This window comes from Cebus imitator, unplaced genomic scaffold, assembly GCF_001604975.1.
Source record: "Cebus imitator isolate Cc_AM_T3 unplaced genomic scaffold, Cebus_imitator-1.0 Scaffold137, whole genome shotgun sequence".
Taxonomy (NCBI): Eukaryota; Metazoa; Chordata; class Mammalia; order Primates; family Cebidae; genus Cebus; species Cebus imitator.
In genome coordinates this window covers 996705-1020014 of record NW_016107452.1, presented here as the reverse complement: position 1 = coordinate 1020014, position 23310 = coordinate 996705, and the positions used below count along the sequence as shown (strand labels likewise).

At 42.5% G+C, this 23310-nt stretch overlaps 1 protein-coding gene across 1 annotated transcript in view; it reads right to left on the bottom strand.

Moving 5' to 3' along the window:
• Nucleotides 1-23310, bottom strand: part of WWOX (WW domain containing oxidoreductase) — a 1152661-nt gene that overhangs the window by 1071117 nt on the left and 58234 nt on the right. The window contains exon 5 of the mRNA XM_017541879.2: nt 18115-18221. Within this exon, the coding sequence (XP_017397368.1) occupies nt 18115-18221 (107 nt within the window). The remainder of the gene's footprint in view (nt 1-18114; nt 18222-23310) is intronic.

Genomic DNA, 23310 nt, shown 5'->3' with positions numbered 1-23310 from the left:
ACCTTCTGCTGGTCTGGTTTCTAAAAACCAACCAGCTGATCCGTTCCTTCCTACAACGGCAGCACTACTGCTGCCCAGGGGTAACTACCCTGGCTCAGCTGTTTTACCCTCCCACTCACTCAATAAATATTTACTAAATCACTCCAACTGACCACGCACCATGCTGCTCACTGGGGTTATACCAAGAGGAATAAGACCAGCAAGGTTTCTACCTCCCTGCGGCACTGTATCCTGCAGCTGTGTGAAGCTAGACATCCCTGTGGCATTTCATGTCTCTGCTGTGTGTTCCCTGTGCCTCAGCCTTTTCATCTGAAAATAGGATTCATAATATTAGCTATCTCATAGGGTTGCCATAAAGATGAACTGAATTAATGCATTTAAAGTGCTTAGCACAGTAACGGGAACACAATGCTAGCTACTATCTCATCATCATTTTTATCTTCATCATCGTTATCATAAAGATAAGAATTTAGGCTGGGCACAGTGGCTCATGCCTGTAATCCCAGCACTTTGGGAGGTCAAGGTGAGCGGATCACAAGGTGAGGACATCGAGACCATCCTGACTAACACAGTGAAACCCCGTCTCTACCAAAAACACAATTAGTAGAGGGCAATGGCACGCGCCTGTAGTCCCAGCTACGTGGGAGGCTGAAGCAGCAGAATCGCTTAAACCCAGAAGGCGGAGGTTGCAGTGAGCCCAGATCACACCACTACACTCTAGCCTGAGCGATAAAGCAAGACTCCATCTCAAAAAAAAAAGAGAAGAATTTAATAAGCTATCCAATTACGCATGAAGTGTTGGAAGAATTAATTCTTAATTATTATTAAGAATTAATTAACTATCATTAATTAATTACCAAAGTTACCTTATGTGGGCCTCAGTTTTCTTGTCTGTCAACTGGGGGAAGTTAAACTGGATGGTCTCAGAAAGTCCTTTCCAATCTGAAAATTTTACCTTTTCACGACCACAGCATACCCAAATGCAATCTGTTGATTCATAACTCTCCCTAGAAGGACAAATGACTTTACTAATTCATACCTTGATTTTTCTTCATATTAGGCTTGCACAAATTAGCTCACATCTTTGCTATTCCTGAAAAGCAATGGCTGCTATATAAAGCCCAATGGATCATATACCACTAAAAGAAACTTTATTTTTAACAGTTTCTTTAAAGCACTGCAGAATTATTTCTACATTTCTGTTTCTCCAAAAATGTCTATGTTGGCAGGTCCTTGAAGATGTCACAAACAGCGACTCCACCCAGCCCCCTGATTATCATCATTAACACCCCTGACAAGTACCCTCCTCCAAGGATACAAAATGGCCCACGGCCCTACGTAAACATTTGACCAGTTCTTGGTTAACTGCATTTATAGACTAAACACAAGGTGAACCATCCAAAACAGAAAGCAATTCTAAAACAACTCTTTTTTTTTGAGATGTAGTCTCGCTCTGTCGCCCAGGCTGGAGAGGTGCAATGGCATGATCTCAGCTCACTGCAGCTTCTGCCTCCCAGGTTCAAGCGATTCTCCTACCTCAGCCTCCCAAGTAGCTGGGATTACAGGCATGAGCCACAACGCCTGGCTAATTTTTGTATTTTTAGTAGAGAGAGGGTTTCACCATGTTTGCCAGGCTGGTCTCGAACTCCTGACCTGAAGTGATTTGCCCACCTCGGCCTCCCAAAGGGCTGGGATTACAGGCGTAAACCACCGCATCGGGCCTGCTATTTATTTTTAAATGTCACTATACGAATTCCAGGTATGAAAGGATTTCGTCCAGTCTAGCATTGAAATGCATTCCCGCTCCTCAAGTGCCCATCACCGCCCATGAGAGGAAGAATTCAGAAGGTTCCAGACGGTGCAAGGAATCAGATGAAAGAGTCTCTAGAATAAAAGCTTAGCAGCCTGCTTGACCCAAGAGCTGTGGAGTCACAGTGACATTTTCAACAGTCCAAAAAAGAGGCAATTTTGAACTAGAGGCTGGCTGAGCTTTTGCAGGAAAGAAAACAGCAACATCTTAAAAAAGAAAAGTGCTTAGTAACAGCAGGCAGCCCAGAACTGCAGGGACGAGGGGCCAGTGAGGTTTGAATCCAACCCTAATCCCCTCTGTACCAAATCCAGCCAGGCTGGGCCACTTGCGTGTGACTGTCTTCCCTGCTCCCCGAGTCTAATTATGAAGAGCTCCTTGCTCCACCATCAACACTTCCTTATTCAAACAGTACAGTGTCTTGTCACGCTCTTCCCAAGACAGGGTTACAGATAAGTAAACACGCTTCTATTTTCATGGAGTTTCTACAGGTAAGGAATGCTTTCTCTCGTAATTTGTTAATGGTCCTCACAATAGCAACAACGGAAAGGGATGATTGTTTTTAGCCTTTGAGACACAGTGCATGGATCTTAAAGTACTTCCTGGAAGGTCAGGAACTAAGCCAGTCTGTTCAGCCCCCTTCTTGTTCTTTTCTGCTCTTTGCACCCATTTCAACCACAGCTGAGCAGGACCACGGCCAACAGGCCAACACTGGTTCCAGACCCTGCGCTCCCCTCCCTAATTCAGCCCAAACGTCTGTCTCTCTCAATCACTGAGTTTGGACTGCGTCACCACTACTCAGACCCACAGTGATCGCTGCCAGGACCTAGAGAATAAAGGACCTCTCCTAAGACTGGAAATCCAAGGCCGTGAGTGATCTGGCCTCAAAGAGAAGCATCCAGCCCTCTCCCGGACACCACATCCAAGCCTGACATCTCCATTCCCAGGGCTCACACTCTGAGGATGCCCTTCCTACAGCTCCAGATGCACCCTTGCCGTGGAGGCTGATCACGCTTCACCAACACTTCCTCCTACAACCATCCTGCTTTGAAGCAGGTGGAGAGACCATCTTTCATGAGTCACGGGAGTATCACTCTTACGAAACTACCGAGATGCTGGCAACGATGACAGGTTAGGGGTATCAACTCATTAATGAGCAAAGTCCTTGTAGACTATCTAATTTCACCTACTCTACCTAGCACAGAATCGATGCTGGATAAATTAAAATTGTCCCAAATTTTAAAATTTAAGCCAATTTTTAAAATAGCCTGAAAATTTGGGAGCTAGTTGGTAAACTGGGTTGGGAAATCATTTGATTTTCATAAGCAAAGATAAAAATGTGTACCCGCCCTTTTATAAAAGAAAGAGCAAACTGCATGAGAACTGTGGAGCCATGCTACTCAACTTTTGCAGATATCAGAATCTCCTAGAATAACGGCAAACCACAGATGGCTGGGTCCCACCTCCAGAGATCCTTACCTGGTAGGTAGGGGCAGGCGGGAGGGGGGACGCAAGAATTTGCATTTCTAACAAGCTCTCAGGTGACAATGCTGCTGCCGTTCAGGGACCATACTTTGAGTAGCACCATGTAAGTACCTGCAGCATTGGAGACCATAGAGATTAAACAATGAAACACCACAAAGACCACTGCAGATGTATTCTATCCTTCCCTGCCTTAAAAATAACGCCCGTCGCCAGGCGCGGTGCCTCATGCCTGTAACCCCAGCACTTTGGGAGGCCAAGGCGGGTGGATCACAAGGTCAGGAGACACAGACCTGACTGGCCAACAAGGTGAAACCACATCTCTACTAAAAAAAAAATAATACAAAAATTAGCTTGGCATGGCGGTGCATGCCTATAGTCCCAGCAATCAGGAGGCTGAGGCAGGAGAATCCTTGAACCCAGGAGGTGGAGGTTGCAGTGAGCCAAGATCACACCACTGCACTCCAGCATGGTGACAGAGCATTACTCCGTCTCCAAAAAATAAAAATAAAAAGCACCCTTCCTGCTCCTTCCTTTTTATCTTCTTATTGCTTACAGTTTGATGTAGATTTCAAGCATCCTGTAATTCATCAACTAATTCTCTCCTGGCTACGCATTCCAAGTAATTAAAGTTCAGTAATAACTTATTCTTTCTGCTCCAGCACCTGCATTTCATTTGTTTATTTTCCCAGAGTCATAAATCTGAAGGGCTGTCAAAGTGCCATAATATTAGTGCAATAATCAAAGTTAATTAGTCCCTCTCAATAAACAACAACAAAGCCATTACAAAGATGCATTGAAGTTTCTCCAAGCTATCCGGTTTACAGGATGCATTGTAGTCAGAACAATTAGAATCTGAGAACTGTCAGTAAATAAGTGCACTGTTTCCTCTGTCATTTAAAAGAAGACTGTGCTCTTCAATCATGCTGATTCATTAACTCCAGGGAAGGCAAGGCGGGTCTCCACTGCCGAGTCTGCACGCTCCCCAGCTGCCTGGCCTTACCAAGTGCATCCCAAGCTTAAATAATAAAAAGAGGGACAGGGGTTACAAAGAAATGAGAGGGGCCAGTCTCACTGCCAACTTTTAGTAACCGAATATCTTCAATAACTTTGGATTTATTATTTAGGGAATTTGAGAGATGAGAGTTTTAGCTGGGTTCTGATGAGCAGGCAGCCAGCAGAACTTGGAGGGCAGAACCAGGGCCGGTGCCTAGAAGATGCTCGGAGAAAGATTCTGCCTTCAATATGAGGGAGAACTTTCTAATTAAGAGGTATGCAGAAATGGGATGGGCTGCGTGGGGAGGGAGGAGCTTATGCCAAAGTGCGGTGAATCCTGATCAGGGATGTTGTAAAAGTGTTGGAGAGAGGTCAGACAAGGTGACTTGAGAGGCGGATGCAATCCTGGGAACTCAAGATTCCTTGCATGTAGTGGAGCTTACTGGGTAAGTACACAGGTCTTGTCCTTAGACTGTCCAGTCTCTCTCAAAGATCCTTCTTGTTAAAACACGTGCTCTGAATGAAGAGACCCCCAAAGAGGCTTTGTGTGAGCAACATGGCCGTTTATTCACCTGGGTAGAGGTAGGCTGAGGCTGAAAAGGGCAACAGGGAGGGGCAGTGGGATAGGTGTTGGTTTTATAGGTTGTGGGGGAGGCAATAGAAAGTTACAAAAGTTAAGTTTAGGGCAGTTTTTTGCAACCTGGGAGAGGGTCATAGGGTGTAGAGTCATGAGGTTACAAAGTCCAACAGCCTTATCAATTGGGGCAGGAATAAGGAACAAACAGAGAATGTCTTCAAGTGAAGTAGGTGCCACAGGGGTTGATCGATCGTGTACCTCCAGTTCGTGGGAGTCACCATGCCATCCACAGTGTGGTCAGACCTGACACTTCTCCCCTTAAGTCCATGGATCCTGTGATAGTTACCTATCACTACATCATAAATTTCCCCAGAGCATAGTGGCTTAAAACAATAAACATTTGGTATCTCACCCAATTTTGTGGGCCAAATTCAGAAGTGGCTTAGTTGCTGGGTGGTTCTGACTCAGGATCTCTCATGACATGAATCAGCCAGGGCTTGACTGGGCTGGAGGATTCCATGGCGGATCATGCACATGGCTGGTGGCCTCAATCCCTTGCTGCATGGGCCTCTCCTCAGGCCTTCTTGAGTCTCCTCACAACATGGCAGCTGGTGAGTGATCCAAGAGAGCAGGCAAGGGGAAGCTGCGAAGCCTTTAGGACTTAACTCAGGAGTCATACTCTGCCATTTCTGCCGAATTCTATTCATGGAAAGTAAGTCACCAAGTACAGCCCACATTCCAAGGGAGGAGAATTAGCCTCTACTCCTTGAAGAACAATTATCAAAGAATTTGTGGACAGATTTTTAAAACAATCATGGCCACTTCTAAGGCTTCCTTTTAGGGGGTCTTCAGAACCTTGGGTATACCTGTATCTTCCTCCTCAGGGTCAGGGAGGGAGGACGAACCCTCCTAGGAACACAGGGTAGGCTCTGCCATCTCTACTTCTCTCCAGCATTAACCGCAGCCCCTGTGAAAAGCCAACTAGGTCTATACCAGGGCATTGGCAATGAAGACATGACAGGCACCTTTCTGCCCTCTAAGGATGGAAGAGGCCCCCTGCTCTTTAGCACAGCATATCTTAATAGTTAATAACCTCAGTCACCTTTTTGACTGACAAACTGGTGGGAAGCTGAAGAGCAAAGTGGCTACTTCCCAGTGCTTTGATCACTAGAAAAAATTTAAAAGACATAGACTTTACAGCTGATGCAGGAATGAGTTAGGATTTTGAAGCTATTTGGATGGAATAAATGTATTTGGCATGTCAGAACATGAATTCTGAAGGGCTGGGGTAGAATGCTATGAATTGAATGTTTGTATCTGATATGGTTTGGCTGTGTCTACCGGAATCTCAACTTGAATTGTGTCTCCCAGAATTCCCATGTGTTATGGGACCCAGGAGAAGGTAATTGAACCACGGGGGCTGGTCTTTCCCATGCTATTCTCATGATAGTGAATACGTTTCAGTAGATGTGATGGGTTTATCAGGGGTTTGTGCTTTGGCTTCTTCCTCATTTTAACCTTTCTGCCGCCATATAAGAAGTGCCTTTTGCCTCCCACCGTGATTCCGAAGCCTCCCCAGCCATGTGGAACTCTAAGTCCAATTAAACCTCTTTTTCTTCCCAGTCTCAAGTATGTCTTTACCAGAAGTGTGACAATGAACTACTACAGTGTCCCTCCAAAATTCTTACGGTGAAATCCTAATCACCTAGGTGATGGTAGTTGGAGATGGGACCTTTGTGAGGTGATTACGTGAGAGCAGAACCCTCATGAAGGGATTAGTGCCCTTACAAGACGCATGAGACAGTGGCCCTGTCTCTGTCTGTCTCTCTCTCTCTCTCTCCCTCTCTCTCTCTCTCTCTCTCCTCTTCCTCTCAGGTCTCCACCATATGAAGACACAACAAGAAAAGGGCTAGTTGTAAACCAGTTACAGGGACCTCACTAAGAACTCAACAAGGTTGGAACCCTCATCTCAGACTTCTAGCCTCTAGAACTATGAGGAATAAATATTTAAGCCACTCATTCTATGATATTTTTGTTACATCAAAATTTTTATAACAAATTTTTGTCCAGTGGGCTGAACTAAGACAAAAAAGAAACATTGTTCCAACAAGATTTATGAGCGTTATTTGTATATTTTAGGGATCTGTATTGGATAAGTTAGCCTCCCCTGCAGCGACCATTCACTGAATCTTTACTGTGTGCCCCGAATCTGTGCAGAAGACTATGTGTGTCATTTCACTTCATCCTCAGGATGACCCTGAGAGTCATATTAGCATCCGAAGGTAAATCAGCAAGGTTCAAAGAGATGACTGAGGCCAGGCACAATGACTTATGCCCGGAATCCCAGCACTTTGGGACACCCAGGCAGGAGGATCGCCAGAGCAGAGGAATTGGAGACCAGCCCGGGCAATGTGGTGAAGCCCCTCCTCTACATTAAAAAAAAAAAAATTAGCGGGGTGTGGCGGCATGAGCCTGTAGTCCCAGCTACTCGGAAGGCTGAGACAGGAGGATCGCTTGAGTCCTGAAGGTCAAGGCTGCAGTGAGCCATGATTGTGCCACTGAACACCAACCTGGGTGGCAGAGCAAGACCCTATCTCAAGAAAAGAGAAAGAGATAACTAGATATGCCCAGGGACGCCCAGTGAGTGAGTATTCGCACTGGGATTTAAACCCACATCTGTATGACTCCAAAGCTGAGCTACCTCTCCTCCACTGGGCTGCCCCTGCATAGGTAAAAATTAGTTGTATTAGGCCGGGTGCAGTGGCTCATGCCTGTAATCCTGAAGTCGGGAGTTCGAGACCAGCCTGGCCAACATGGAGAAACTCCGTCTCTACTAAAAATACAAAATTCGCCGGGTGTGGTGGCGCATGCCTGTAATCCTGAAGTCGGGAGTTCAAGACCAGCCTGGCCAACATGGAGAAACCCCGACTCTACTAAAAATACAAAATTCGCCAGGTGTGGTGGTGCATGCTTGTAATTCTGGCTGCTCTGGAGGCTGAGGTGGAACTGCTTGAACCCAGGGGGTGGACGTTGCAGTGAGCCAAGATTGCACCATAGCACTCCAGCCTGGGCAACAAGAGTGAAACTCCATCACAAAAATTAAAAAAAAAAAAATTAACTGTATTTTAAATATCTGTCTAAAATAAGCCTCAACCTATTGCAGGGTGTGCTGCCCCAGCCTGAGACTGGCTGTTCCATCTACAGCTGTTTCTCTATTTGTCTTTGTATAGGGAAGTTTTCATCGGCGCATGGACCGTTTCTCCTCTCTGTGTAATCTGACACCTGCTAGTCTGAGATTCTCTAACTGTCCCGTAATAAATGTGAAAAACAGTCTCAGGCCTATTTTTTCCCCTCTTAAATAATGGAGACTAAATGCCGAGTGGCCAAAAGCAGGCCTTTCAGCCATTGGCTGAGCACCGTCTGAAGATGAAATCCGTCTCTTCAAACTATGTCAAAATTGCTTAATAAGAACTCAGGGGACCCCACATTAATGAAAGGATGCATCTGCTTTGGGTTTCACATGATTGGGAGTGATGGTTGACTTTCACTCTTTAAAACTCTGCGGTTCATCACAGCCCTCATTATACAAAGGTTACAATGGATATAAAGGTTGAAAGATTCGGTTCAAGACTGCGAGCAGTGGCCAGGAAAAAATAAAAGAAAGAAAGAAGACACAAAGATGATGATCAAAGAACCACGAACAACAGTCAAGATTAAATCAGTGCAAAATTTTCAGAATGAGAAATGAAACGGAAAACTTAGAGGAAAACTACCAAGCACAAGTTTTATGTATTCTGGAGACAGAGGAAACTCGGAATATTTTAGCAACAGATTATGTCTGTGAGGGGGATGAATAATTTATTATCTGATAAAGAAACTTTCCTGAGCCTGTGACAAGAAAGGTCAAATAGGCTACTGAAGTAGAGCAGTAAATACACTCTACACCACTTGCAAAGACTGCAGGCTGGGTGCAGTGGCTCACACCTGTAATCCTAGCACTTTGGGAGGCTGAGGCAGATGGATCACAAGGTCAAGAGATCGAGACCATCCTGGCTAACTGGTAAAAACCCGTCTCTACTAAAAATACAAAAAATTAACGAGGCGAGATGGTGCGTGCTTGTGGTCCCAACTACTCAGGGGGCTGAGGCAGAAGAATCACTTGAACCCAGGAGGCGGAGTTTGCAGTGAGCCCAGACTGTGCCACTGCACTGCAGCCTGCGTGACAGAGCAAGAGCAAGAAAGAAACAGAGAGAGAGAGAGAGAGAGAGAGAGGAGAAGAAAGAGAGAAAGAGAGAGAGAGAGAGAGAGAGAGAGAGAGAAAGAAAGAAAGAAAGAAAGAAAGAAAGAAAGAAAGAAAGAAAGAGAAAGAAAGAGAAAGAAAGAAAGAGAAAGAAAGAGAAAAGAGAGAAAAAGAAAAAGAAAGAAAGAAAAAGAAAAAAAAGGAAGGAAGGAAGGAGGGAAAGAAAAAGAAAAGAAAATAAAAGAAAGAGAGAGAGGGAGGGAGGGAGGGAGGAAGGAAGGGAAAGAAAGAAAGAAAGAAGGAAAGAGAGAAAGAGAGAAAGGGAGAAAGGGAGAAGAGGAAGGGAGGGAGGGAGGAAGGGAGGGAGAGAAAGGGAGAGAAAGGGAGGGAGGGAGGAAGGAAGTTAGGGAGGGAAAGAAAGGGGAAGTAGGGAAGGGAGGGAGCGAGGGAGGGAAGGGAGGAAGAAAGGGAATTCTGGAATCAAACGGGAAGGAAAGAGCTTCCTCGGCTCATGTTCATCAACTCTATCAGATTACAAGAAGCACAGGGGATGTACTTTTTAGGTACCCTCATATTAGAAACCCAGAAATATTCATACAAATACATGCAAATAATATATGACTACAATACTTGGCTAAGTCCTTGAAACAGGGTAATCCTCCAGCGTCACCCACACACCAGCTTCCAGTCCTGGATCCACCCTCAATCTCCCAGCTGTGTGAGCTTGGGCAAGCCCACGCCTCTTCCAGCCTCTAAACTGCCGCATCTGCACAATGGGTTTTACGAAGAACATAAATACTTCACTGTGAAATGCTAAGCACAGTTCCTAGTACTAAGACAAATATGAATATCCAACCCTATCTGCAGGTGACATTAATATGACATTTTGTAAACACCTCAAGGAAGAGCCTCAGAACTTTACCTTCCTTTGTGAGTACACGCTTATCGATTTGAGCAGGTGGTTTATATAGTTCTTGCTGCTTTGCAGACTTGTTTATATAATACTTTATTTATTGAAAATCCAATACTATAACAGAAAAACAATCTGTAAAGCAAAGAAATGAGGAACAAATCTAGTGGATGATTTAGGATGAACTCTTCCCGATCATCTACAACTATTAATAATATTAATAGTTTTTCCCTTTTTGTTTAGCTAAAGATCATTCAAAACAATGGGGATGAGCCCTGTGACTTGTGATGCGTGGAACAACAATCACGTTTTCCAAGTCAAGTCACCAGCTTAGACAGGCATGAGTCTCATATATTACCCGCCCCATACACTGCACGCCTCTCCCCAGTGCACACACCATCAAAGAAGGCTAGGGCCTTCCATCTACACAGGCAAATCATGAGACTTAAGCTTTCAGTGTCAAAGGAGATTGCAGGGAATTCCCACAAACAGTGAAGCTACACCAGCTTATAAAGTCACTGAGCGAATTTGAAGGAGTCTAAAAATAGCAGAATTTTGCAGAAGTCTTTAAAAGTGCAAGCAGTTTGGCTGGGCACGGTGGCTCATGCCTGTAATCCCAGCACTTTGGGAGGCCAAGTTGGGTGAATCATGAGGTCAGCAGTTTGAGACCATCCTGTCCAAGATGGTGAAACCCTGTCTCTACTAAATACAAAAAATCAGCCGCGCAAGGTGGCAGGTGCCTGTAATCCCAGTTGCTCAGGAGGCTGAAGCAGGAGAATTGCTTGAACCTGGGAGGCAGAGGTTACAACGAGCCAAGATTGCACCACCGCACTCCAGCCTGGGCCACAAGCACGATACTCCATCTCAAAAAAAAAAAAGTGCAAGCAATGTATTCCTCAGCATCCTAGCCCATCTTTCCTTAATATGCTATGAAACACAAGGTGTGGCAGTTTCCAAGCAGGGCAAACAAAACCAGGAACTAAATGGAAACACAGGCGTCAGTATCTATTAAAAGCACAGCAAAGTGTGGAGACTATGTGCCTAATACAATGGTTGGTACCGAGTGCTCCCTATCTGAAAACAGCGTTAAAGTCATTATTTCCGATGCTTATCAATGAGGCTGCAATCACATCATGCTGTCAGTACCATCCCTATGCCTTCACTCCCACAGAATAAATAGACCCGCTATCAACTCTATTGAAAATGTGAATCATGACAGCACTTCAGCATCAAACCGTGCGGTCCCAATCAACTGAGCATGCGCTCTCTCCCTAAGACATGCACATTCCATTACCTCTGCCTAATAAATCTTTTATTTCTACCACTCATCTCTCTGCTTTCTCAATAACCATTGCTTGCTGTTCCTGATGACTAATCCCTTAATCACCTTTCCTAAATATATGCGAAGTGTATTTCTTTGTAAACACAAAAGAAAAAGCAATCACATAAATAATTAAGATGGCTTTTCAAATGACAGTTGAGTACTAATATGAGCTACATTGGAAAATACTCATCAACAAACTAAATACACATCTATTAAAATGTAGGAGTCCAGACATATGTAGACAGAAGAAGGATTCATTGCGACTCCACTGGAATCATGCTGATAAACATCTGACATAGAGCTCCTCTTTGAGCCAGTAGGACAGGTTAAAAAAAGTAAGCACTGGCCGGGCTCGGTGGTTCATGCCTATAATCCCAGCACTTTGGGAGGCTGAGGCAGGCGGATCACGAGGCCAGGAGTTTGAGAACAGCCTGGCCAATATGGTAAAACCCCATCTCTACTAAAAATATAAAAATTAGCTGGGCGTGGTGGCGAGTACCTGTAGTCCCAGCTACTCGGGAGGCTGAAGCAAAAGAATTGCTTGAACCCAGAAGGTGGAGGTTGCAGCGAGCTGAGACTGTGTCACTGCACCCCAGCCTGGGCAACAAAGCAAGACACCACCTCACACACACACACACACACAAAAAAAAAAGAAAGAAAGAAAAAAGGAAAAGTAAGCATCACTTTGCACTTTCATGTGTGAAGAAACTATTATTGTTGTTATTAACAGCAGCAGCTAACATTTAATTGAGCACTTAATTTATCCCACAATGGTTAAGACTCCATATCCACAGAGTCAATGTGTTTAATACAACCACCCAGATCTCTCAATGTAGATATTATGATGTACATTTCACAGATGAAGAAACTGAGGTTTAAAGAAGTTAAGAAACTTGCCCAAGGTCCTAAGATGTATCTGATTCTAATCTTTGCCACTATCATAGAGCATGTTTTAGTGCCATGGTTATAAACTGGGGATGATTTGCACCCCTAGGAGACATCTGGCAATGTCTGGAGACATTTTTGGGTGTCACAAACATACTTGGGTCATTACTCCTGTATGAGAGGGGAACAGATTCAAGACACATTCTGGGAAGTCAGGATTGAGTCGAAGAGTAACTCCAAAGTAGGGTCACCAACCCCTCTTCCCGTACCAGCCCCTTCTGCCCAACCTGTTGGCCATCTCAATTTCCCCACGCTGTACTAATGGCCAGTCTCCACAGAAGCTATTCTGCACTCCCTGTTTCCCTTTTTACATCCTAGACAGACCTAGTGAGGGCCTGGCATGCATGAGGCACATTGATTACTCATAGCAATTCCTCCCCTCTCTCCCAATTCACCACCCCGGCCTCCCAACCTCAGCCTCATCCCTTCTCTTCCTGCAAACCACTCAAGGAGGTGGATGCTATTGGGCCCATCTGCCCCCACTCCGCCCTACCTCCTTCTTCCACAGGACCAGAAGTTCTAGATCCCAAGGTCTGGAAATCTAAAATTTCGAAGCTAAAATCGAGAAATCTAACAGAAACAGAAGAAGGAGGAACTGGGAGTCCCACTGGGGTCTTTCAAGAGTGCTACACTGGAATGTCGAGGCCCCGCTATGGCTGTTCATGAAGTGAGTTTGGACACCTAACAAGCTCTCATTCTTTACATGCAGTGCCCCTCAGAGATCCTCAGATCTCAAGGCAGGAAGTGGGATACGCAGATCCCGAGAAATAAAGCAACAGAGGCCCTACTCCAATAGATACTGAGTAAAGGAAAGAATAAACCACAGCACTGCAGAACTCAGATAAGCCTATCATTGTCCCGGATTCAGAGAACTCACATGGAATCCTAACACGTAGACGCTGCTGCTAAATAAAAGAGGGTCCACTCCATCTCGAAAAGAAGAAAACATCTTATTCTGCCAGCCACACTGGCCTCATGGAATACACAGGAAAACATTAGGTGCTTGTCTTAAGAGGTGAGCGCACCAGGGTATAATTCACATAAGGATGTGAATGAGGTAGATGACATCTGTGCACAGTTTCACAACACAGGAACATGCCCCACTGACACATTTTCTTTATTTAAATATGACTGGGGGCTGATGCGCCTGCCCCTCCTCCCTCTTTTTTTAATTATGCTAGATGGATTGGCCTTTTAAGGTGGTGGTTTACTTCTGTACTGTCCGTAGTATCCTATTTTAATTGTTTTCATTTTTTCTCTTACTTCTAACTTTGGAGCATCTAAAACATCTCGGCAGGAGGGCATTTTCCCATGAAATAATTAGTAGTACTAGTAATTACATATAGGTTCTTAATATACTGCTATATGGAATGTGTTTTCACTTAAGTTCTAGTTTATTAAATAGCTGCATCTCCCCAAAATAATTTGAGAGCTCTAGAAAAGATATCTTGAAGACAAAGGGACGAAAGGGTAGATCAGAGTGGTTTCCTCTAAGAAACAGGACGGATCCTGAAATTCATCACTCAAACCACAGCTAGAGAATTCAAAAGCAAAATGTGCAAAGTATGAACATTGATATTAAAGATGGCAGAAAAGACGGGCCGTGGGTGGAGCCGACAGACTTAGAGTTTGGAAGCCAGTGGACTAAGCAAGGAGCCTGCCTCTGAGCTGATCAGCTGTGCAACTCGGGTGAGTTTCTTCACCTTTCTGAGACATCCCTTGGCTCTTTTGTAAAATGTCAAAAAAAAAAAAAAAAAAAAAGCACCAGGCTTTTGCATCCTCCTGGATGAGGAATATAAAGTACCTGGCCCATGGCGCAGCACATGACAGGGAATTGATAAATGGGGGCTGTCAGCTGTCCCATTGTGGATGTGACAATAGCATTCCACTGGCTAAGAGGCAGACATGAATGTTCTAGAACACGGCAATCCTAGAATGTATAGTGAAGGCAGGAAGAGAAAGAATGGGTAGGGGAAAAGAAGTTGGGAAGCAGGAATGAACTCATCTCCAGAAGCAGAGCTAGGAATGCCCCCGGGGCCTTGGCACATGAGAGCCTCTGCTGAGCCAAACGGCTCAAAGACTTCTGAAGGAGCCTTTGCTGCAACGAAAAACTTTGGATCATTTTGAGAAACTCCTGTGAGGCGCCAATATGCTGCAGTACCTTCCCAGCCCTGACACTGATGTGATGCATCATAGATAATGTATGGATGTATTCAAGCTGGCCAGCAACTTGAAAAACTGGAGTCTATCAAATTGACCATGAAAAACACAAGAAGGTAATATTTAGTGATATGCCAGATGAAATCCTTGTATAGAGACATGAGATAAGGAAAGACCTGAAGGGAAGCAGACCAGCTATTACCAAGGGTCAGGGAGCTGGGAGATGACATAGAGACCAAGCCTGACATAGGTCACCCAAGCAAGGAGGCCTTACGAGTTCACACCCTCTCTGCAGTGTATGAATGGTGCAATGGAATGAAATGGTAATGACGGCTTCTGGTGCCAAATTTGAGTTTCCATAATCATGATCTCGGGGAAATAAGGAACACAGTATAATGGCATACACAGAGAGTAAATGAACACATGACAGATTACGAGCAGGTTGAGTTTCTTCAGCCCACAGCCTATCAAATCTAATTTTAAACCTTCAAAGACACATGTATTAGTTTTGTTTCTGCTCCAGTTTCATTTTTTCCTGTCCCTGATGGTCAATTATTTTTGGATAATTCTTATTTTGGGATCACTTATTTAAGGTACTATATGTTAGAGTAAAACTACACAACAATAAATTCTATCATCTGAAATTGACTCACAGAGACGCCCAATTATGACTCAAAATATAAGAAAGACTGAACAGTGAGTCTTTGAAATCATCTCATCCAACCTTTTGCCTTAAAGATGAGGAAATAAGGCTCCATATAGATCCAGAGTCTTACCCAAGGTCCCATCATTTTTTGAGGCAAATCCAGGAATTTCTGCCTCTAAGCATCAAACAATAATTAAAATACATGAACATGTTATCATGTATATTGTGTTCTCAGAAAAGAGGATACATTTAATAATGCAAAAATAGTTGTGCTATAGCATTTTCTTTCAAGACTGGTTTAAACATAAATATCATTGTACAATAAGGTTACTACTATATTGTCACTAGGGTCCCTGGAATTGTACTTTTCTAGTTTAAAATATTACATCAAATGGGCAGAGTTTTACAATTCTGACATGCCCTTCTGCTAGTCCCAAGGACGCTGCGAGCCCTCAACAGTTATCTATCTACACTGTCAGTGGGAATGGAGATTGGAGCAACAAGGTAAGAAAATGACTTCAAGGCCTGGCGCAGTGGCTCACGCCTGTAATCCCAGCACTTTGGGAGGTCGAGGCAGGTGGATCACGAGGTCAGGAGTTTGAGACCAGCCTGGCCAACATGGTGAAACCCCATCTCTACTAAAAATACAACAATTAGCTAGGCGTGGTGGCACACGCCTGTAGTCCCAGCTACTCAGGAGGATAAGGCAGGAGAATTGCTTGAGCCCGGAAGGCAGAGTTTGCAGTGGGCGGAGATCGCGCCACTGCACTCTAGCCTGGCGAAAGAGCGAGACTCCATCTCAAAAAAAACAAAAAGAAAATGACTCGAGAGCTGTCACCAACATTGACAACGCATATGCCCTTTGAATCAAGGAGTACACTGCTAAGATTCTACGCTAGGTGTGTACTCACAAAAGTGTAAAGAATGTTCACGGCAGCATACTTTAGACCCAGTATCACATGAAATTGTACGAAAGGCTGATGCAAGAAAGAGAGAACGGTAAAACACCATTTCTTGGAATAACAAATAGCGAAACAATGCAAACGACCTAAATGGCCACCAAAGGGAAGACTGGTTATGGCAATAAGCACATGACAGAATATTACGCAGCAGTGAAAACAGTGAAGCAGATCTATATGCACTACTAGGAGATCTCTTAGACTACTAAGTTTAAAGAAACCAAGTACAGAACAGTATGTGAGTGTTTTTGCTGGTATATATAACCTTTTTCTGGAATACACAAAATAGTTCATAATGTTTATCTTCCAAGAGAAGGACCAAGAAAGACTTTCCCATTTCATTTTCGACCTTCCCATTCCGCATGTCGATTCAAATAAGATGCATGTATGCTTATTTGTACTCTTCTCAATACATCTCTAAGGATTACCACTATCCCACCTAATAGAGGTTATTACTTTTTAACATTAGTGAGAAAGACACTAAAATAATCACAAAAAAATAAGCCTTTTTTTTTTTTTTAATTTTACCCAAAAGAGTAAGTCCAGTGAGCTCAAGACGAGGGCTTATTTCAAATATACTGAATTCCAAATATTTCATCATAAATATACTGAAAAACCAGAAATAAATATTTCTTTTCTTTATTTTCTTAACTTTTCAGTCCAGAATACCAGAAACTTTCTTAAGTACACTGTGGTCTATTTCTCCAAATGGCAAGAAATCGTTCACAGCATTCAGAAAATGAAGACGGCCTCCTCAGCGTTTAACCAGCCCACTTCAAGCTCTGTTCCCAAACCTACTGCTCTGTCTTCTCCACCTCATCCTTCCAGGGCCTCTGTGCCTGCCATTCCCTACCCCATCTGACCCTCCTCCACCCTCCCCAGGTCTTTCTTGAGATCTTAGTTCAACCACATCTCCCAACTCCCTGGCATCAACACTGTTTCGTAGGACCACTTACTCTCTGTTCAAGTTTGCATTAATATCTATGTTTCTTTGACTAAACCTGTCTTCCACAATAGGCTGAAAGCTCTACAAAGACAGTGGCGATGTCTGCTGTCCTTCACAGAAGACCCCAGCACCTGTGACAGAGGTGCACTTCGTGAACATGTGAATGAATGGAAAGTGAATGAATGCAGTCTAGACTCATGCTGAAGTCCAGTGATGTTTAAAAACCAAACAGCTCACATCACCCTCTAGCTCAAACCCTCTAACGTCTATCTCACCATTCTCTCAGAGTCTACCAGATACCCATCCCCAATAGCACCTCTCCTACCCTGTCCATTCAACTCCAGCCACATCAGCTTCCTTGATGATCCTTGAATTCTCCACTGAGCCTTTGCATATGCTGTTCTCATTGCTAAGACAGGACTTCTCTTGACATTTGCATGGCTTACCTCTACTTCCTTCATGTTTTAGATCAAATGTCACAGCTTTGGAGGGCTTCCTGCGGATGACTCCATGATGCTCACGCCGCCACTCACCCTCCCTTCCTCTGCTTTACTGTTCTTTATTTATTGACATCATGAGAAATATTAAATCTGATTACGATCTATTTTTCCTACCTAGACGGTAAGCCTACGAGGGCAGGGATTCTGTTTCATTTGATATTAACTCCTTGGTCCCAAGACTAATGCAAGCCCTCAATAAATACCTACGTAGACACGTATCAACGTCAATTGCTATACAGAGAGAGAAAAGTAAGAAATCAGAGATAGGGTTAAAACCTACTTGTTTCTAATCTTAAAAACCACAAGCATAACAGTCTCCTAGTTGCAATCATGGGCGTTCACCACGTTTTATTTTTCTTAATAAATGAGTTAAACGAGTAAACATTCTCAAACGCCTGATTAATAAAGCAGATGACACTGACAATGAACCATAAACAAATGCGCGGATAATAATGGGCTTGCTCATGCTTTCATTCATAAAACAAACAAAGTGAAGATGACTTTAAAAATAAAGACATGATTCCAAGAGCAATAAACTTTACACGCTGCACTAAAATCTCCATGTGATTAGCCCGGCATGTGTATTTGATAAAAAAAAAAAAAAAAACAGTTGAGCGCTTACCCATTCTTCTAAAATGCGTGCCACTGCTTCACTCGCCCTTGCCATGTTCCTGCAGGCCAAGATCACGTGTGCACCATGGAGGGCAAAAGACTTGGCAGTTTCGAACCCTGTGGGGTAAAGGAAAGTCAATGTTAGAAAACATGGCATCAACACAAGTGAGTCATGTTCAATGGCCCTTACTGGAACACCACTTCCATTACCCCAAGCTCTCAACCAGGGGAGATTTTGACCCCCAGGGGACAGGTACAAAGGTCTGGAGACATTTTCAGTGGCCACAGTTGTGGGGTAGAGTCCCGCTGGCATCTAGTGGATAAAGGCCAGGTATGCTACAAAACATCATTTTGTTTTGTTTGATACCGAGTCTTGCTCTGTCACCCAGGCTGGAGTACAGTGGTACAATTGGGACTCGCTGCAACCTCCGCCTCCCGAGTTCAAGTGATTCTCCTGCCTCAACCCCCAAGTAGCTGGGATTACAGGCATGCACCAGCACACCTGTAATCGCTGGCTAATTTTTCTATTTTTAGTAGAGATGGGGTTCTGCCATGTTGATCAGGCTCCTCTTGAACTCCTGACCTCAGGTGATCTGCCTGCCTCTACCTCCCAAAGCACTGGGATTACAGGCGTGAGTCACCATGGCCAGCTTACAAAACAGCTTACGATGAGTAGGGCAGCCCCCCCATGACACAGAACCATCTGGCCCAGACTGTTAACACTGTGATGGTAAGAAAACTTGTCCTAGGGATGCAGTGATTTCAAAAATGAAGACTGAGCCATAGAAGAGTTAATGGCATGTACAGCCATTTAACCATCACTAATGACCAGATCCTTTGCCCACGTTAAGGACATGATGCTCTGCTCTGTGGTAAGGCTCCCAGCACCTCTGCTTCCACCAATGTTACCTAGGTTTCTTAGACCCATTTTCTATTGAGAACAATCAGAAAAGCTGGAGAAAATGACACACGTGCACACGTGCACAGACACACATCTGTTTGAAGGCATCAGAAGGGCACTATGACTGAGAATTTGGGGGGCCAAGATCTGCAAAAATTGCAAGGCCAGCATTTGGCAGCATTTTTCCTTCAAGGCATATTTCATTTCCAAACACAGTGGTTGGAAGCCTAAGAAGATGGGCTGAGCTTCTGGCAATCTCCTAACAGGGAAAAAGACACAAATTTGAGCTCAGGACCCACCAAGAATGGGCCGTAGTAAATACACCAAACCTTTGGCTGGGATCCTAAAGAGATATACCCTCCTTGTAATAACAAGAGACAGTCCAGCCTTCACATGAGTGGAAACTCAGTTTCAGGCCATTTCGATTCGTAGTTTGATTAAAGTGATCAGTCCCTATCTGTCCAATTTCCAGAAGCAAGGGAAAATATTCTCTGGAGGAAGATACCATTATCTAGAGTCTCAAATTGCCACTATAATTATTTCAAATATTCATATAACATCTCAGACACTCAAACAAAATAGCTAAGCATACAAAAAAACAAGACTTCACCAAAAGCCAGAGGGAAATAAAATGGAAATAAATGCACAGGAGATCTACCTAATCAAGTTATTCAGAAACAGTGATTAAAATAACTCTGATTGATGAGTTCAAGGAAGAAAAAGGCAAGATGGAGAACTATCACAGGGAACTGGAAACAATTTTAAAAAAAATCAAATAGATGTTCTGAAACTTAAACACAATAAAAATTCATGCCTATAATCCCAGGACTCTGGGAGGCAGAGGTGAGCAGATCACAAGGTCAAGAGATCGAGAGCATCCTGGCCAACATGGTGAAATCCCATCTCTACTAACAATACAAAAATTAGCTGGGCATGGTGGAGCACGCCTGTAGTCCCAGCTACTCAGGAGGCTGAGGCAGGAGAATTGCTGGAACCCAGGAGGGGGAGGTTGTGGTGAGCCAAGATTGTACCACTGCACTCCAGCCTGAAAAAAAAAAAAAAAAAAAAAAAAAAAAAAAAAAAAAAAAAAAAAAAAAAAAAAAAAAAAAAAAAAAAGAATTCAACATATAGGTTAACAGAAAACAAGACACAGCTGACAAGATTAAGAAAACTAGAAAATAAGTTTAAAAAATCAAAAGTGAAGTATAAAAAGAAAAAAATAACTAACACAGTAAAGCAAAGCACATAAGAGACGTGTGAAACACATTCTCCCACACTTTTTATTCTTCATTGTTCAACTTGATCTCCTACGCTCTTACACATACACATAATTTGAGTCCCAAAAGAAGTAAAACAATAGATTAAGATATAAGCAAATATGTGAAGACAGAATGGTTGATAATTTCACAAAATCAATGACAGACATATAGCCACAAATTCAAGAAGTATCCTGAGCCAGAAGCAGAAACACAGATGGGTGTCTACACGTGTATGTACAAATGTGTGTGTGTCCACAAGTATGTGTGTGTATATATGTGCAAGCCACAAGCAGAAACATACATATATATTTATTTGTGTGTACGTGTGTGTGTGTGTGTGTGTGTAGACACACATATATACACATACATGTCAAAGCAAGGTACATCACAGTAAAACTGCTAAAAACTGCAGATAGTTTTAGAAGTACACACAAGTACCTATAAGACTGGTAGATATACCTCTCAGGAAAATGATGGAAGCCATGGCTGAAAGAAATAGAACTTTCATTTTAGAATTCCATACTTAGTGAAAATATTCTTGAAAAATAAAGGAGAAGGAGAACAAAAATTTTAAGCAAATGAAAGCTGCTTTTTGTTTATCACCTACACTACACCTAGTGTCGCGTATAGACCTACACTAGAGTAAACACTAAAGGATGCTCTTCAGGCAGGCGGAAAATGACCCTAGTTATAAACCCACAGATGCAGAAAGTAACAAAGAGCAACATAATGGGTAAAGATATGGAAAGATCTAAATGGTAAGGGTAGTAACCTCTGTGAGTTTTAAAATACACAGCAAAAATTATCATATCAATAATAATAATAACGCTTAACCTAGGAGGTGAGTAACGGAAGTAAAGTATCCTAAGGTTCTTGTCTTGACCAGGAAGTGATATAATACTGATTTATATTAGACTTTAATAAGTCAAAGACGCAAGCTGTAATCTCTATAAATTTAACAAGCTACTAGAGAAGTGAAGTGGACTAATAAAAAGGAAAGAAAGGAGAGAAAAGGACTAGGTACAGTGGCCTGGAATTCCAGCACTGTGGGAGGCCAAGGCATGAGGATCACTGTGACCAGCTTGGGCAACATAGCAAGAATCTGTCTCTACAAAAATTAATATTAAAAAAGAAATACTCATGTGTGGTGGGGGCACCCGTGGTCCCAACTACTTAGAAGACTGACATGGGAGGATCGCTTGAGTCCAAGGGTCATAGCTACAGTGAGCTATGATCATGGTGTTGCGCTTCAGCCTGGGTGACAGAGCAAGACTCTGTCTCAATTTAAATAAAAGAAAGAAAAGAAAGAAAAAGAGAGAGAGAGGGAGAAAAAGAAAAAAAGGAACAGAAAGAAGGGAAAGAAGAATGTAGAATAAGTTAAACAGGAAGCCAATATGGTGGTATATTTCAGCCCAAACCGAAATATATCTGTCTTTACATTAAATATAAATGGCCTAAAGATGGCAATTAAAAGAAAAAGTTTATCAGACTGAAGAAAACATGAATATACATAACTTTATAAAATAATGTATATTATGTTTTGTATCTTTAAACATAAGGATAAAACAATTAAAGTAAAAGAACAGAAAAGGTATATCATATAACATGACTAAAAGAAATCTGATATGCCTATACTAATTTCAGAAAAAGGAGATTTTAAAGCAAGAAGTTTTACAAGAGAAAGCACTGACTATTTCACTATTTCAATCCACCAAGAATACATGACAATTCTAAATTTATAGGTATTTAATAATAAAGCCTCGTATATATGTCAAATATTAACAGAAGTATGAGAATAAATAGAGAAATTCACAATTATAGTGGGAGATTTTAACATATCCCTCTTCATAATAGATAAAATAAGCAGACAAACACAAAGTATATAGAAGATTTTAACAACTTAATTGATAAACTGGTAATAATTGAATATGCTAAACACAGAAAACAACAGCAAAATGTACTTAAGTACTTAAAGAATATTTACCAAAACTGGCGATTTGGAGAGCCAAAAGCAAGTCTCAACAAATTTAAAAAGATTAAAATTAGAAAGCATGCTCTTTGACTGCAATGGAATTATAATCAATAATAAGATCGCAGAAAATTCTCCTTTATTTATACATATATATGCATAAATAAATAAAACATTATGGCTCAAAAAATTATAATGAAAGTTAGACATATTTTAAACTCAATAATTACAAACACATATACAAACTTAAAGAGTATAGCTAAAGCCATGGTTAAAAGAAAATCTATACCATTAACTACATATATTAAAAAGAAGGCCAGGCACAGTGGCTCATGCCAGTAATCCCAGCAATCTGGGTGGCCAAGGCAAGCAGATCACTTGAGCCCAAGAGTTCAAGACCAGCCCGGGCAACATGGCAAAATCCCATCTCTACAAAAAATGCTGACCATGGTGGCGCACACGTGTGGTCCCAGCTATTCAGGAGGATGATCATGCCACTGCACTCCAGCTTAGGTGACAGAGTAAGAATCTGTCAAAAAAATAAAAGAAGAAAGAAAAAGAAAGAAAGAAGAAAGAAGGAAGGAAGAAAAGAAAGGAGGAGGGAGGGAGGGAGGAAAGAAAAAAGATGATCTAAGCATCCATTACATTAGGAAAATAACCCAGCACATTAAACTAAAGAAAGCAGAAAGATGGAAATAACAGGAGGAAGGAAAAACTTATAAATCTAAAACAAACATAAAATACTGAGCAAAAAAGAAGTCAAAAGTCTGTTAATTGAAAGAACTAGTAAAATCCATGAAGGGCTAGCAAGACTGACAGAGAGACAGAGACAGAAAGAGAGGGCACAAACGACAAATATCAGGGACGTACAAAATGACATCATTATGTCAAATAAAAGCACAGGTAACAAAAACAAAACTAGACAAGTGAGATTACATAAAACTAAAAAGCTTCTGCACATTAAAGAAAACAATCAAGAAATTGAAAGGGCAAGCTACACAACAGTAGAAAATACTTGCAAATCACATAACTGATAGTGTTCATATCCAAAATACATACGAAACTCCTAAAACCCAA